We start from the raw sequence: 16,503 nt of genomic DNA on the forward strand, positions 1-16,503 counted from the left end.
GTACCATTTGCCTGCATTTGGTCCATAATCCCTTTAAACTCTTCCTCTCCACATATCTTTCGAATTGATTGATTCCTGGGATGGCGGGACTTTCATATGAAGAAAGACTGGATAGACTCGGCTTGTACTCGCTGGAATTTAGAAGATTGAGGGGGGATCTTATAGAAACTTACAAAATTCTTAAGGGGTCGGACAGGCTAGACGCAGGAAGATTGTTCCCGATGTTGGGGAAGTCCAGAACAAGGGGTTCACAGCTTAAGGATAAGGGGGAAGTCTTTTAGGACCGAGGGGAGAAGGCAGGAACGGGGTACTGATTGAGAGTGATCAGCCATGATCGCATTGAATGGCGGTGCTGGCTCGAAGGGCTAAATGGCCTCCTCCTGCACCTATTGTCTATTGCCTATTGTCTATTGAGATGAGAACGTTTTTTTTCGCACAGAGAGTGGTGAATCTGTGGAATTCTCTGCCACAGAAGGTAGTTGAGGCCAGTTCATTGGCTATATTTAAGAGGGAGTTAGATGTGGCCCTTGTGGCTAAAGGGATCAGGGGGTATGGAGAGAAGGCAGGTACGGGATACTGAGTTGGATGATCAGCCATGATCATATTAAAATGGCGGTGCGTACAGGCTCGAAGGGCCGAATGGCCTACTCCTGCACCTATTTTCTATGTTTCTTTGAAAGTTGTCATTTTAGTGCTTAGTTTTAGTGGTAAAGTGTGCCCACACTGACCACAATAACTAGTTCCATCCAACACACTAGGAACAATTTACAGATGCCAATTAACCTAGAAACCAGCAAGTCTTTAGAATTTGGGAGGAAAGTGGTCCCGGGGGAAACCCACACGGTCACATCGAGAACGTACAAACTCTGTACAGGCAGAACCCATAGTCAGAATCGAACCAGGGTCTCTGGCGCTGCAAGGCAGCAATTCTACCGCTGCTCCACTGCGTAATTATAGTTGCTTCTGTATCTTCTTCTAGCAGCTCTTTCCAGGTACGGACTATCCGTCTACCGCTACACTATTTTCCTCCCCCACTCCCCTTTCCCTTGAAAACCGGGAACAGGAAGAGACCGTGCAGCCTCTAATAACCAGGAATCAATCCCTTGGCATTGGATAACCGAACCTCCACAACCTTCTCGGGTTGTGACTTACCAATCAGCTCAGACGCTGATGGCATGACCACGCTTCAGATGCTGCAACACTCCCCCAGGGAAACATCCCCTTGTCCTGTTCAGCCCTCGGAGAAATGTAAAATATCTCAACGTCATCTAAATGTCACCGTCTGAACTTTTAAGCACAGAGAGACCTGGCCTACAGAAGCTCTCATTAGATAGAACAACATTGGCAGGTGTAGTCTAGTGAATCTTTGCTGCACTCACTCAATAGCAACCATGTCTTTTAAGATTAGGTTGCAGATACACCATGGAAATAGGCCCTTCGGCCCACTATGTCCATGCTGGTCAATTCTCTGAATGCATTCAAGAGAGAGCTGGATAGAGCTCTTAAGGATAGCGGAGTCAGGGGGTACGGGGAGAAGGCAGGAACGGGGTACTGATTGAGAATGATCAGCCATGATCACATTGAATGGCGGTGCGTACAGGCTCGAAGGGCCGAATGGCCTCCTCCTGCACCTATTGTCTATTGTCTATTGACAAACAATCACTTGTACGCTAGTTCTATCACACACACACACTAGGGACGATTTACAGAAGCCAATTAACCTACAAACCTGCACATCTTTGGGATGTGGGAGGAAAACCGAACACCTGGGGGGGGGAAACCCACACGATCACTGGGAGAACGTGCAAACTCTGTACAGACAGCACCCGTAGTCAGGATCGAACCCGGGTCAATGCAGCAACGCTACCGCTGTGCCACTCAGATTTGAGACATTGCGGACTGAAGCAAGGGGGAACTTTATCTCATGAGTGTTTGGAGCGAGCAGTGGGGGCAGAATGAGATGGAGCAGGGGTGACGTGTTACGGGGAAAGAGCCACGATCAGATCAGAGAGCTCCACAAAGCAGCACAGCAAGTCCAGGGGCCCAGCGGCCAACCCCGTCCCCCCTCTCGACACCGAGACCCTGGTACCTGCAAGAAACTGGGGAAGGGAGAAGGGCGTGGAGAAGGGAGGAGCGTCTGGTCCAATATAACTCAACGCAGCCCAAGGCAGTGCAATAAACAGATCACAGCCCCTCTGAATATTGACTGACCATCACTAGGTTAATTCCCGGAATGGCGGGACTGTCGTATGTTGAAAGGCTGGAGCGATTGGGCTTGTATACACTGGAATTTAGAAGGATGAGAGGGGATCTTATTGAAACATATAAGATAATTAGGGGATTGGACACATTAGAGGCAGGAAACATGTTCCCAATGTTGGGGGAGTCCAGAACAAGGGGCCACACAGTTTAAGAATAAGGGGTAGGCCATTTAGAACGGAGATGAGGAAGAACTTTTTGAGTCAGAGAGTGGTGAAGGTGTGGAATTCTCTGCCTCAGAAGGCAGTGGAGGCCAGTTCGTTGGATGCTTTCAAGAGAGAGCTGGATAGAGCTCTTAAGGATAGCGGAGTGAGGGGGTACGGGGAGAAGGCAGGAACGGGGTACTGATTGAGAGTGATCAGCCATGATCGCATTGAAGGGCGGTGCTGGCTCGAAGGGCTGAATGGCCTACTCCTGCACCTATTGTCTATTGTCTATTGTCTATTGTCATTCACACAGGACAAGGGATTTGCAAAAAAACACCATCATTTCATGCACGGGAGACACAAAATGCTGGAGTAACTCAGAGGGTCAGGCAGCATCTCTGGAGATAAGGAATGGGTGATGTTTCAGACTGATGTCAGGGGAGGGGTGGGACCGCCCTGACATCAGACTGAATAAGGGTCTGGACCCGAAACCGTCACCCATTGGGGTGGGACCGCCCTGACATCAGACTGAAGAAGGGTCTGGACCCGAAACCGTCACCCATTCCTTCTCTCCAAAGATGCTGCCTGACCCGCTGCCTGAGTTACTCCAGCACTTTGTGTCTCCCTTCGATTTAAACCAGCATCTGCAGTTTTTACTTCTACACATGCAAGTGTGCAACCTTGTGCAGATCACACAGGAATGCAAGCCAAGGAAGTGAACTATCTCGTACACAAGTCAAAATGCATGCAGAAGGTTCGATAGTCTTTTTTTTAATTGCTGTGATAGACTTTGTTTTCCCCAGGTATCTGGGGGAAGATTTAGGGCAGGAGCCCTTCAGGAGAAGGGGGGTGATCTCCTATGTGGGACCAACCCATAAGATGTGGGAATGTTCACCTGGAAGTTCGGACAGAGTCCAGGTGCCTAAGGTTGGGGGTCAGATGGGAGTAGGAATGGGCCATCCGTCCAGATACAACCTTCAACACAGTCTGAAAGATTCCCTCCACCCAACCCCCCCCCCCCCCTTCCCTCCCGACCTCCCAACGACAGTCTCTCCCCACCTGCCGATACCACAAATTCAAAGGGACTAGCGGGAGCCCGGTTCGACCAGGCCGACGTGCAGCGTGAAGACCACTTTGCCGGCGAACCTGTCCCGCTCATCATTGGTCTTCACGTTCGAGGCGTACACCTTGCACTCCACCCTGATGTCAATGTTGTTGGTGATGTTCATAAACTTGACGGCCACCACCGGCTGTGTGTAGTTCACCTGCGGCACACGGGAGGGCAGTTGCTAGTCCCTGGGGCAGGCAGGCGAGAGAACACCTCAAGATGCTCCCTTCCACATATCCTTGTCTCTGTAACCCCTCTGCACTCTCCCAGTCTCCATAGCACCTACACACCTCCCTACACTGGAATTTAGAAGGATGAGAGGAGATCTTATCGAAACGTATAAGATTATTAAGGGGTTGGACACGTTTAGAGGCAGGAAACATGTTCCCAATGTTGTTGGGGGAGTCCAGAACAAGGAGCCACACAGTTTAAGAATAAGGGGGAGGCCATTTAGAACGGAGATGAGGAAAAACTTTTTCAGTCAGAGAGTTGTGAATCTGTGGAATTCTCTGCCTCAGAAGGCAGTGGAGGCCAATTCTCTGAATGCATTCAAGAGAGAGCTGGATAGAGCTCTTAAGGATAGCGGAGTCAGGGGGTATGGGGAGAAGGCAGGAACGGGGTACTGATTGAGAATGATCAGCCATGATCACATTGAATGGCGGTGCGAACAGGCTCGAAGGGCCAAATGGCCTCCTCCTGCACCTATTGTCTATTGTCTATCTGCAATACCCTCCAGTCCCTACACCCCTCTCCATCTCTCTAACCCCCTCCAGCCCCTCCCAGTATCTGCAACACACTAAAACCTCTACATCCCTCCCCATCTTTAACGCCCTTTACCTGTATCTCTATAACCCCTTCTACCCCCCTCATAACTCCAACCTCCTCCAGCCTCTAGACCATCCACTGCAAGTCCCTCTGGCCTCTATACCCTCCCCATCCCCACACTTCTCTATCTTATAACCTCCATCCAGCCCCCGACACCAACCTCCCCACCCAATCCTCCAACTGTGATTGGGGTAAAGTATACACAAAGTGCTGGAGCGACTCAGCGGGTCAGGCAGCATCTCTGGGGAGAAGGAACGGGCGACGTTTCCTTGGATGGGTGACGTTTCCTTGGGTGGGTGACATCGCCCGTTCCTTCCCTCCACAGAGATGCTGCCCGACCCGCTGAGACACTCCAGCATTTTGTGACTACCTTCGATTGAAAACCAGCATCTGCAGTTTTCTTTGCTACACGTCTTGTGATTAGCCGCCAAGGGCTCGTGTAGCCGCCAAGGACTCGTTACTCACGTGCGCCTTTTTCCCGTAGTATGGGAAGTACATCAGGTCCAAGGTTCCATTGGGAGGGAAGTAACTCAGCTCCCGAATTTGACCCGAATCTCCAGTCTGGACGCAGAGGGTCAAAACAAAAAAAGAAGGGTGAAGTTTAAGTGGCGCGCACGGTGGCGCAGCGGTAGAGTTGCTGCTTTACAGCGAATGCAGCGCCGGAGACTCAGGTTCGATCCTGACTACGGGTGCTGCACTGTAAGGAGTTTGTACGTTCTCCCCGTGACCTGCGTGGGTTTTCGCCGAGATCTTCGGTTTCCTCCCACACTCCAAAGACGTACAGGTATGTAGGTTAATTGGCTGGGCAAATGTAAAAATTGTCCCTAGTGGGTGTAGGATAGTGTTAATGTACGGGGATCGCTGGGCGGCACGGACTTGGTGGGCCGAAAAGGCTTGTTTCCGGCTGTATATATATGATGATGATGAAGTGACCTGATAGAATAACCAACATTCAACCGTATGTATTGGGGAAGGGGGCTCGGAATTGTGGCATGGGGGGGGGGGGGGGGGGGGGGGGGGAGGGTGCAGGAGATACACATGTCCAACATGGGATGTCCCAGCGTGGACCACAACCTTCTGGCAACGTTGTAGTGCTGAAAATGTAGGCAGGTGGGGCACGTTGGTCACCGTGGGCAAATTGGGCCAGCTATGGATAAGTCTAGCACTGAGCCATTGCAGACTCGATGGGCTGAATGGCCTTCCTGCAACCATTCGGGCACCTCCATTCACAAGAGAATCGTGCACATTGAGGAACAAAGCTGCCAATCTGACACAGCAAGCTCACACAAAGAGCACAATAAGTTCTGGACCACGCTATCTACCCGTGACACCACTTCCAGGGAACGATGTACCTGCACTCCTCGATCCCCCTGCTCTACGACACCCCCCTATCTACCCGTGGAACCACTTTCATGCAACTATGCACGCCTATGCACATGGTACCTGCACACCTGGATCCCTCTGCTCTCCGACACTCCCCTCCTACCTGTGACGCCACTCATGGAGCCATGTACCTGCACTCCTAGATCCCTCTGCTCTCCGACACTCCCCTCCTACCTGTGACGCCACTCATGGAACCATGTACCTGCACTCCTAGATCCCTCTGCTCCTCAATAGATAATAGACAATAGACAATAGGTGCAGGAGGAGGCCATTCGGCCCTTCGAGCCAGCACCGCCATTCAATGTGATCATGGCTGATCATTCTCAATCAGTACCCCGTTCCTGCCTTCTCCCCATACCCCCTGACTCCGCTATCCTTAAGAGCTCTATCCAGCTCTCTCTTGAATGCATTCAGAGAATTGGCCCCCACTGCCTTCTGAGGCAGAGAATTCCACAGATTCACAACTCCCTGACTGAAAGAGTTTTTCCTCATCTCTGTTCTAAATGGCCTACCCCTTATTCTTAAACTGTGTGGCCCCTTGTTCTGGACTCCCTCCAACATTGGGAACATGTTTCCTGCCTCTAACGTGTCCAACCCCTTAATAATCTTATACGTTTCAATAAGATCCCCTCTCATCCTTCTAAATTCCAGTGTAATTCCAAATTGGGCCAAACGGACTTGTTTCCACGGTGTGACTATGGATAAGTCTAGCACTGAGCCATTGCAGACTCGATGGGCTGAATGGCCTTCCTGCAACCGTTCGGGCACCTCCATGCACAAGAGAATCGTGCACATGGAGCCTTGCAAAAGATCTCCCTGTTGCACACGGCAATGGTCAAAGTGTCCCGGTTTACTCCAGGCTCAATGGCAATCTGTAGACGCCTCAATCCACTGAGCTTTCTCCAGCCTGGTGCTGGCAGGCATTCACAAGCTTTACTGTGCTACTGATCATTCCTTCTGGTGAGGCGTTGCCTCCTGCAGCAGTCCGGCAAGTGGAAGGAGGTGGAAATCAAGCGTAGGTGGTTAACACCATCGGCGTGGTGAGGAAATGGCCAACGGAACAATGCAGGAGATCCAGGAGCCACTAACCTTGCCACTGCACGACACGTATGGGGTCATTTCTGCCCCTGGAAGGAACCCAATGATCTGCAAGGGGAAAGGAGACATTTATTGTCATTCTATGAAGCATCCTGGTACCCAAAAGGTTAATGGGCGGCACGGTGGCGCAGCGCCAGAGACCCGGGTTCAATCCCAACTACGGGTGGAATGGACTTCATAGCCCATGAAGTCTATTCCACAATAGACAATAGGTGCAGGAGGAGGCCATTCGGCCCTTCGAGCCAGCACCGCCATTCACATGGCTGATCATTCTCAATCAGTACCCCGTTCCTGCCTTCTCCCCATACCCCCTGACTCCGCTATCCTTAAGAGCTCTACCTAGCTCTCTCTTGAATGCATTCAGAGAATTGGCCTCCACTGCCCGCTGAGGCAGAGAATTCCACAGATTCACAACTCTCTGACTGAAAAAGTCAGTTCTAAATGGCCTCCCCCTTATTCTTAAACTGTGTGGCCCCTTGTTCTGGACAATCCCCAACATTGGGAACATGTTTCCTGCCTCTAACATGTCCAACCCCTTAATAATCTTATACGTTTCGATAAGATCTCCTCTCATCCTTCTAAATTCCAGTGTATACAAGCCTAGTCGCTCCAGTCTTTCAACATATGACAGTCCCGCCATTCCGGGAATTAACCTGGTAAACCTACGCTGCACGCCCTCAATAGCAAGAAGCCACCATGGCTGAACTATCTCTCCCTCTCAACTCCATTCTCCTGCCTTTGCCCCATAACTCCCGACACCCTTACCAAAGAAAAATCTGCCAATCTCTGCCTTTAAAAAATATCCATTGACATGCCCTCCACTTGTGGCAATGAATTCCACAGATTCACCACCCTCGGACTAAAGACATTCCTCCTCAATTCCTTTATAAAGATACAATCGTTTACTCCGAGGCTATGGTTCTGATCCTAGACTCTCCCATTAGTGGAAACATCATCTCCACATGCACTCTATCCAAAGCTTTCACCATTCTACAGGTTTCAATTATGTCCTCCCCCCTCATCCTTCTGCCTAGTGCCTTCAAACACTCATTATATGTTAACATAGAAACATGGAAAATAGGTGCAGGAGTAGGCCATTCGGCCCTTCGAGCCTGCACCGCCATTCAATATGATCATGGCTGATCATCCAACTCAGTATCCCGTACCTGCCTTCTCTCCATACCCCCTGATCCCTTTAGCCACAAGGGCCACATCTAACTCCCTCTTAAATATAGCCAATGAACTGGCCTTAACTACCTTCTGTGGCAGAGAATTCCACAGACTCACCACTCTCCGTGTATACAATTCCAGTGTTGGACACGTTAGAGGCAGGAAACCTGTTCCCAATGTTGGGGGAGTCCAGAACAAGGGGCCACAGTTTAAGAATCATCAGTCTGAAGAAGGGACTCGACCCGAAACGTCACCCATTCCTTCTCTCCCGAGATGCTGCCTGACCTGCTGAGTTACTCCAGCATTTTGTGAATAAATCAACATGTTCCCAATGTTGGGGGAGTCCAGAACAAGGGGCCATCTGTTAATTTGCATCTGTATTCATTGGAGGTCCTGCACCTGTTGTCTATTGTCTATTGTCTATTGTCCATGAGGCAGCAACTCTACCGCTGCGCCATCGTGCTGCCCTCAGTCGGTGTCAACCAGCTAGCGGCCGACCCACCCTGTTCATCTTGACGAGGATGCAGGGCTTGCCCTCTCCGTAGCCGTAGGTCCTGTCCTCCAGGCCCGAGCAGCGGCCCAGCGAGGTGCGGTTGAACTGGCAGGAGCGTTTGGGTGTGTTCCTCACGTCCCTGCTGTCCTCCTGCAGGAAGTAGCCCCCTGGCTTGCACCGGTCGTTGGTCAACACCTGCACGCTGTCGTTGTAGGCTGGAGGCGAGACGAGAGAAGGTCACTGCGTGGGCTGGGGGGGCGGCCGGGGGAGAGCTAACCTGGGAGAGACGTTCTCCGGCGCGTCTACTTACAGTCCAGGTAGACGTTGAGGGCGTTGGTGTAGCCCTGCCAGGAGGCTTTCTGAGACACGTTGAAACCCACCACCAGGCTGTCAGCTCTCGGCCGGATCATCAAGCCTACGGGTGGAGGGAGAGAGGGGGGCAATTCTCCAGCACCTGTGCCACAACACCCCCCACCCACCCCCCACTTTACAAACCCCACTCATGCTTGGTTGGAGAACAGTCTAAATGTTTCTAAAAACGTTGTGATGGTGAGCGGAGTCAGGGGGTACGGGGAGAAGGCAGGAACGGGGTACTGATTGAGAATGATCAGCCATGATCACATTGAATGGCGGTGCGTACAGGCTCGAAGGGCCGAATGGCCTCCTCCTGCACCTATTGTCTATTGGCAGGAATGGGGTAGACAATAGACAATAGGTGCAGGAGGAGGCCATTCAGCCCTTCGAGCCAGCACCGCCATTCAATGTGATCATGGCTGATCATTCTCAATCAGTACCCCGTTCCTGCCTTCTCCCCATACCCCCTGACTCCGTTATCCTTAAGAGCTCTATCCAGCTCTCTCTTGAATGCATTTAGAGAATTGGCCTCCACTGCCTTCTGAGGCAGAGAATTCCACAGATTCACAACTTTCTGACTGAAAAAGTTTTTCCTCATCTCAGTTCTAAATGGCCGACCCCTTATTCTTAAACTGTGGCCCCTTGTTCTGGACTCCCCCAACATTGGGAACATGTTTCCTGCCTCTAACGTGTCCAACCCCTTAATAATCTTATACGTTTCGATAAGATCTCCTCTCATCCTTCTAAAAGGGTACTGATTGAGAATGATCAGCCATGATCACATTGAATGGCGGTGCGTACAGGCTCGAAGGGCCGAATGGCCTCCTCCTGCACCTATTGTCTATTGTCTATTGGCAGGGACGGTGGTGAGGCGGTAGAGTTCCTGCCCTACAGCTCCAGAGACCTGTGTTCCGCCCTGGTGTTGTCTCCACAGAGTTTGTACGTTCTCCCAGTGACCTGCGTGGGTTTCCCCCGAAAACTTTGGTTTCCTCCCACGCTCCAAAGACGTACAGGTTTGTAGGTTAATTGGCTTCTTTTTTTTTTGCACAATCCTCAGGCATTGCCACTTTCATTTCACTGCACATCGTGTATGTGTATGTGACAAATAAACTTGACTTGATTTGACCTGACCTGACCTGACCTGACCTGACCTGACCTGACCTGACTTTACTTGACTTGACTTGACATGACTTGACTTGACTTGACTTATCATCATATCATATATATACAGCCTGAAACAGGCCTTTTCGGCCCACCAAGTCCGTGCCGCCCAGCGATCCCCGTACACTAACACTATCCTACACCCACTAGGGACATTTTTTACATTTACCCAGCCAATTAACCTACATACCTGTACGTCTTTGGAGTGTGGGAGGAAACCGAAGATCTCGGTGAAAACCCACGCAGGTCACGGGGAGAACGTACAAACTCCTTACAGTGCAGCACCCGTAGTCAGGATCGAACCTGAGTCTCCGGCGCTGCATTCGCTGTAAAGCAACAACTCTACCGCTGGACTTGACTTGACTTGACTTGACTTCACTTGACATGACTTGACTTGACTTGACTTGACTTGACTTGACTTGATGTACAATGTAAAAATTGGCCCTGGTGTAGGATGGTGTTAATGTGGGGGAATTGCTGGTCGGTACGGACTGGGTGGGCCAAAGGGCCTGTTTCCACACTGTATCTCTAAACTAAACTACTGCTTACCCCATTACATGAAAGATGTGGAGGCTTTGGGAAGAGGTTGTGGGCCAAAGCCCTGATCTATATTGTCCTGTGTGCCATCCCCTTAAATCTATACCCTCTAATTTGACAGAACTGTATCCTGTTGTACTCAAGATGACCATTGCCATGAAGATACAGATGGCGGAGGAAAACAAAATTGCAGATGCTGGTTAAAATCGAAGGTAGACGCAAGATGCTGGAGTAACTCAGCGGGTCAGGCAGCATCTCGGGAGAGAAGCTCCCGAATGGGACCAAACGTCACCCATTCCTTCTCTCCCGAGATGCTGTCCGACCCGCTGAGTTACTCCAGCATTTTTTTGTCGACCAAAGATACAGACGGCCATTGCTTGCTCTGCGGACCAGCGGCTTGGCGGTCAGGCTGCCTCGTACCTGGATTTGTTATTCGGTCCTGGTACTTTGGGGCGTAATCGTTCGTGGTCTGCAACATCACCCACATCGTCAGGCTGAACAGCCCTGCCAGGAAGGCGTAGAAGACCAAATAGAACAGCAGGATGAGGGCTGTGGGGGCAAGCAGACCACTGGCACGGGTTAGAAACAGGGAACTACAGATCGACACTGACAGCTGGAGTAACTCAGCGGGATCCCTGAAATGGATGGCGTTTTGGGTCGCCACCCTTCTTTGCACCTGGGGCAGGGTCTCGACCCAAAACGTCACCCATTCCTTCTCTCCAGAGATGCTGCCTGTCCCGCTGAGTTACTCCAGCTTTTTGGGGTCTAGTGCATCAGTCACCGAAAGGAAGCATGCAGGTACAGCAGGCGGTGAAGAAAGCCAATGGAATGTTGGCCTTCGTAACAAGAGGAGTTGAGTATAGGAGCAAAGAGGTCCTTCTGCAGTTGTACCGGGCCCTGGTGAGACCGCACCTGGAGTACTGTGTGCAGTTTTGGTCTCCAAATTTGAGGAAGGATATTCTTGCTATTGAGGGCGTGCAGCGTAGGTTCACTAGGTTGATACCCGGAATGGCGGGACTGTCGTATGTTGAAAGGCTGGAGCAATTAGGCTTGTATACACTGGAATTTAGAAGGATGAGGGGGGATCTTATTGAAACATATAAGATAATTAGGGGATTGGACACATTAGAGGCAGGAAACATGTTCCCAATGTTGGGGGAGTCCAGAACCGGGGGCCACAGTTTAAGAATAAGGGGTAGGCCATTTAGAACGGAGATGAGGAAGAACTTTTTCAGTCAGAGAGTGGTGAAGGTGTGGAATTCTCTGCCTCAGAAGGCAGTGGAGGCCAGTTCGTTGGATGCTTTCAAGAGAGAGCTGGATAGAGCTCTTAAGGATAGCGGAGTGAGGGGGTATGGGGAGAAGGCAGGAACGGGGTACTGATTGAGAGTGATCAGCCATGATAGTATTGAATGGCCGTGCTGGCTCGAAGGGCTGAATGGCCTACTCCTGCACCTATTGTCTATTGGCACACAGGACTGGTCCCAATTGCCTGCATTTGGTCCATATCCCTGGAAACAGGCCTTTCGGCCCAACCAGCCCACGCCGATCAACATGCCCCATGTCCCACCCGCCTGCATCTGACCCGATCGCACCAAATTGCATCTGTATTCATTGGAGGTTAGAAGAATGATGGGTCACCTTAACGACCCAGGAGGTTCATGACAGGAAAGGTATCTGGATGTTTCAATTAGGGGGAGAATCTCGAACGAGGGGCATTGTCACAAGGCGAGGGGCTCATTCAAAATGGAGGTATAGTCACTCAATGGCTATGGACGCAGGAACTTGTAAGAAAATAACTGCAGATGCTGGTACAAATCGAAGGTATTTATTCACAAAATGCTGGAGTAACTCAGCAGGTCAGGCAGCATCTCAGGAGAGAAGGAATGGGTGACGTTTCGGGTCGAGACCCTTCTTCAGACTGATGTCAGGGGGGGGGGCGGGACAAAGGAAGGATATAGGTGGAGACAGGAAGATAGAGGGAGATCTGGGAAGGAGGAGGGGAAGAGAGGGACAGAGGAACTATCTAAAGTTGGAGAAGTCGATGTTCATACCGCTGGGCTGCAAGCTGCCCAGGCGAAATATGAGGTGCTGTTCCTCCAATTTCCGGTGGGCCTCACTGTGGCACTGGAGGAGGCCCATGACAGAAAGGCCAGACTGGGAGCGGGAGGGGGAGTTGAAGTGCTCAGCCACCGGGAGATCAGTTTGGTCAACGCGGACGACCGAGCGCAGGTGTTGAGCGAAGCGATCGCCGAGCCTGCGCTTGGTTTCGCCGATGTAAATGAGTTGACATCTGGAGCAGCGGATGCAATAGATGAGGTTGGAGGAGGTGCAGGTGAACCTTTGTAAGCAGGAACTTAATATGGGGGCTAGCGAATTACTGAAATGTTCTACCCGGAGGGTTGCGGAGGTCACAAAGGTGGGGTGGATTTAAATCAGAGGTAGATTCATCTGAAATAATTTGGTAATTGAGGGAATTGTTTCAGAGAGCCTTGGCGCTGATCAGCCATAACCATATTGAATGGCGGGGCATGTTTAAGGGGCTCTGGCCCCCTCATGTTCTTTTTCCTTTCTTTCTGATAGGCGCAGCGGTAGAGTTGTCGTCTTCCAGCGCCAGATAACCGGGTTCAATCCAGACTAGGGGTGCTGTCTGTGCGGAGTTTGCATGTTTTCCATGTGACCCAAGGGCCCGTTTCCACGCTGTATCTCAGGGGGTAGGGGGTATGGGGAGAAAGCAGGAACGGGGTACTGATTGAGAATGATCAGCCATGATCACATTGAATGGCAGTGCTGGCTCGAAGGGCCGAATGGCCTACTCCTGCACCTATTGCCTATTGTCTGTTGTCTATCTCCAAAGTGCAAAGGGGAACAGGGGCTGCTTGAGGCGCCAAAACGATGGTGTTTTGGGTCCTTAGTTTCAGGGAGTTTGGTCGAGGGACAGGGATTTGCCAGGGTTGCCAACTGTCCCGTGTTAGCCGGGACACCCCGTATCTCGGGCTGAATTAGATCGTCCCGTATGGGACCGCCCTTGTCCCGTATTAGTAGGGGTTGCCAACTTCCCTGCTCCCAAATACAGGACAAACCGCTGGCTGGGTGAGGTCACGTGGGGGCTTGTCCCGAAGTTGGCAACCTTCCACCAGGGAGAACCCCCAACGAGAAAATAGTAATTGGAACAGGTCTCCCCCCTCCACCTGCTCTGCCATTCCATCCCTCCATTGTCTTTCCCCGACCTGTTGGCCTGGGATCCATTACATCCACCCGAGAGGGCAGGCAGGTAACCAATACACCTGGCGACCGACACGCGAGAGCAAGCAGGTCTGAGGCAGCAGACTGAATTTCCGCCGCACGTCAGTCTTGCCTGCCGGATACATTACCCCCTGCTGCGTGTTTACTCGGTGATAGAAGTGGGATACGATTCTCAGCGAGGGCGCCTACAGTAAAAAACCCCACCGGGGGATAAGATTCTCCCCGTGGCAAAGGCACCACTCCACTGACACGACTGACGCAAATGCGATTCCGTTGCCTGGAACCCAGTCCCAAACAATCCTGAACACAACTAGGCCAGCTCCGAGCTGCGGGGAGATCGCTGGGAGGAAGTTGGAAATACCATAGGTATGTTGTTTTGAAGACATGATGTCTCACCTATATATAATGACCAAGAGGCATAGATAGGGTAGACAGTCAGAACCTTCCCCCTCCCCCCTCCCCCCCCCCCCTCCCCCCTCCCCCCTCCCCCCTCCCCCCTCCAAGGTGGAGATGTCTAACACTAGAGGGCATGGCTGCAAGATGAGAGGGGGAAAGTTGGCATTGAAAGTAGGCATGCAGGTGCAGCAGGCAGTGAAGAAAGCCAATGGTATGTTGGCATTCATAACGAGGGGATTTGAGTACAGGAGCAGGGAGGTTCTGCTGCAGTTGTACAGGGCATTGGTGAGACCACACCTGGAGTATTGCGTACAGTTTTGGTCTCCTAATCTGAGGAAAGACATTCTTGCCATAGAGGGAGTACAGAGAAGGTTCACCAGATTGATTCCTGGGATGGCGGGACTTTCATATGCAGAAAGACTGGATAGACTCGGCTTGTACTCGCTGGAATTTAGAAGATCTTATAGAAACTTACAAAATTCTTAAGGGGTTGGACAGGCTAGATGCGGGAAGATTGTTCCCGATGTTGGGGAAGTCCAGAACAAGGGGTCACAGTTTAAGGATAAGGGGGAAATCTTTTAGGACCGAGATGAGAACGTATTTTTTCACACAGAGAGTGGTGAATCTGTGGAATTCTCTGCCACAGAGGGTAGTTGAGGCCAGTTCATTGGCTATATTTAAGAGGGAGTTAGATGTGGCCCTTGTGGCTAAAGGGATCAGGGGGTTGGGAGAGAAGGCAGGTACGGGATACTGAGTAGGATGATCAGCCATGATCATAGTGAATGGCGGTGCAGACTCGAAGGGCCGAATGGCCTCCTCCTGCACCTTAAACTGTGGCGGTGCTGGCTCGAAGGACCGAATGGCCTCCTCCTGCACCTACTGTCTATTGTCTATCATCCACAATCAGTAACCCGTGCCTGCCTTCTCCCCATATCCCTTGATTCCACGAGCCCCTAGAGCTCTATTTAACTCTCTTTTAACTTCATCCAGTGAATTGGCCTCCACTGCCTTCTGTGGCAGAGAATTAACTCCACAAATTCAGTGACGAGTTACATTTTTCTCAATCGGGTACACAGTTCCCCCCCGGGTGGAAACGTCAAAGACTAGAGGGCATGGGTTTAAGAAGAGGGGCAAGATTTAAAGTGGATGTAAAGCGCATGTTTTATTTTAAATACATAGAGTGGAGGAGGCCTGGAAGGTGTTGCCTGGGATGGCGGATGCAGATACCATTGAAACATAGAAACTAGGTGCAGGAGTAGGCCATTCGGCCCTTCGAGCCTGTACGCACCGCCATTCAATATGATCATGGCTGATCATCCAACTCAGTATCCCGTACCTGCCTTCTCTCCATACCCCCTGATCCCTTTAGCCACAAGGGCCACATCTAACTCCCTCTTAAATATAGCCAATGAACTGGCCTCAACTACCTTCTGTGGCAGAGAATTCCACAGATTCACCACTCTCTGTGTGAAGAAAAACGTTCTCATCTCGGTCCTAAAAGACTTCCCCCTTATCCTTAAACTGTGTGACCCCTTGTTCTGGACTTCCCCAACATCGGGAACAATCTTCCCGCATCCAGCCCCTTAAGAATTTTGTACGTTTCTATAAGATCCCCCCCTCAATCTTCTAAATTCCAGCGAGTACAAGCCGAGTCTATCCAGTCTTTCTTCATATGAAAGTCCTGCCATCCCAGGGATCAATCTGGTGAACATAGTGGCATTTAAGAAGCTTTTAGGTGGGCAGATGGATGTACAGGGGGATTGTGTTATGGATCATGTACAGGCAGAGATTAGTATAATGGCATGGAGTTCAGCACACTGATATTGCGGGCCACAAATCTGTTCATATACCGTCCAATGCCCTTCGGCCCACCTCATCCATGCTATTCTCAGTTGCCTGCATGAGGCCCTGTGCCTAGCCATGCAAGTGAAATTTAGACTTTGTAATTATGCATTGATCAGCCAACACATGATGATCTGATGAGCCAAAACATTATGACCTGATGAGCGGGACTGTCGTATGTTGAAAGGCTGGAGCGATTGGGCTTGTATACACTGGAATTTAGAAGGATGAGGGGGGATCTTATTGAAACATATAAGATAATTAGGGGATTGGACACATTAGAGGCAGATAACATGTTCCCAATGTTGGGGGAGTCCAGAACAAGGGGCCACAGTTTGAGAATAAGGGGTAGGCCATTTAGAACGGAGATGAGGAAGAACTTTTTCAGTCAGAGGGTGGTGAAGGTGTGGAATTCTCTGCCTCAGAAGGCAGTGGAGGCCAGTTCGTTGGATGCTTTCAAGAGAGAGCTGGATAGAGCTCTTAAGGAT

At 50.9% G+C, this 16,503-nt stretch overlaps 1 protein-coding gene across 1 annotated transcript in view; it reads right to left on the minus strand.

Moving 5' to 3' along the window:
- Positions 1-3,463: 3,463 nt before the first annotated feature.
- Positions 3,464-16,503, minus strand: part of LOC144609241 (sodium/potassium-transporting ATPase subunit beta-2-like) — a 14,724-nt gene continuing 1,684 nt past the window's right edge. The window contains exons 2-7 of the mRNA XM_078427665.1: positions 10,955-11,083; positions 8,793-8,897; positions 8,492-8,697; positions 6,811-6,867; positions 4,804-4,899; positions 3,464-3,670 (exon numbers count right to left, since the gene is read on the minus strand). Of these exons, the coding sequence (XP_078283791.1) occupies positions 3,491-3,670; positions 4,804-4,899; positions 6,811-6,867; positions 8,492-8,697; positions 8,793-8,897; positions 10,955-11,083 (773 nt within the window). The 3' untranslated portion in view covers positions 3,464-3,490. The remainder of the gene's footprint in view (positions 3,671-4,803; positions 4,900-6,810; positions 6,868-8,491; positions 8,698-8,792; positions 8,898-10,954; positions 11,084-16,503) is intronic.

This window comes from Rhinoraja longicauda, chromosome 34, assembly GCF_053455715.1.
Source record: "Rhinoraja longicauda isolate Sanriku21f chromosome 34, sRhiLon1.1, whole genome shotgun sequence".
Classification (NCBI taxonomy): Eukaryota; Metazoa; Chordata; class Chondrichthyes; order Rajiformes; family Arhynchobatidae; genus Rhinoraja; species Rhinoraja longicauda.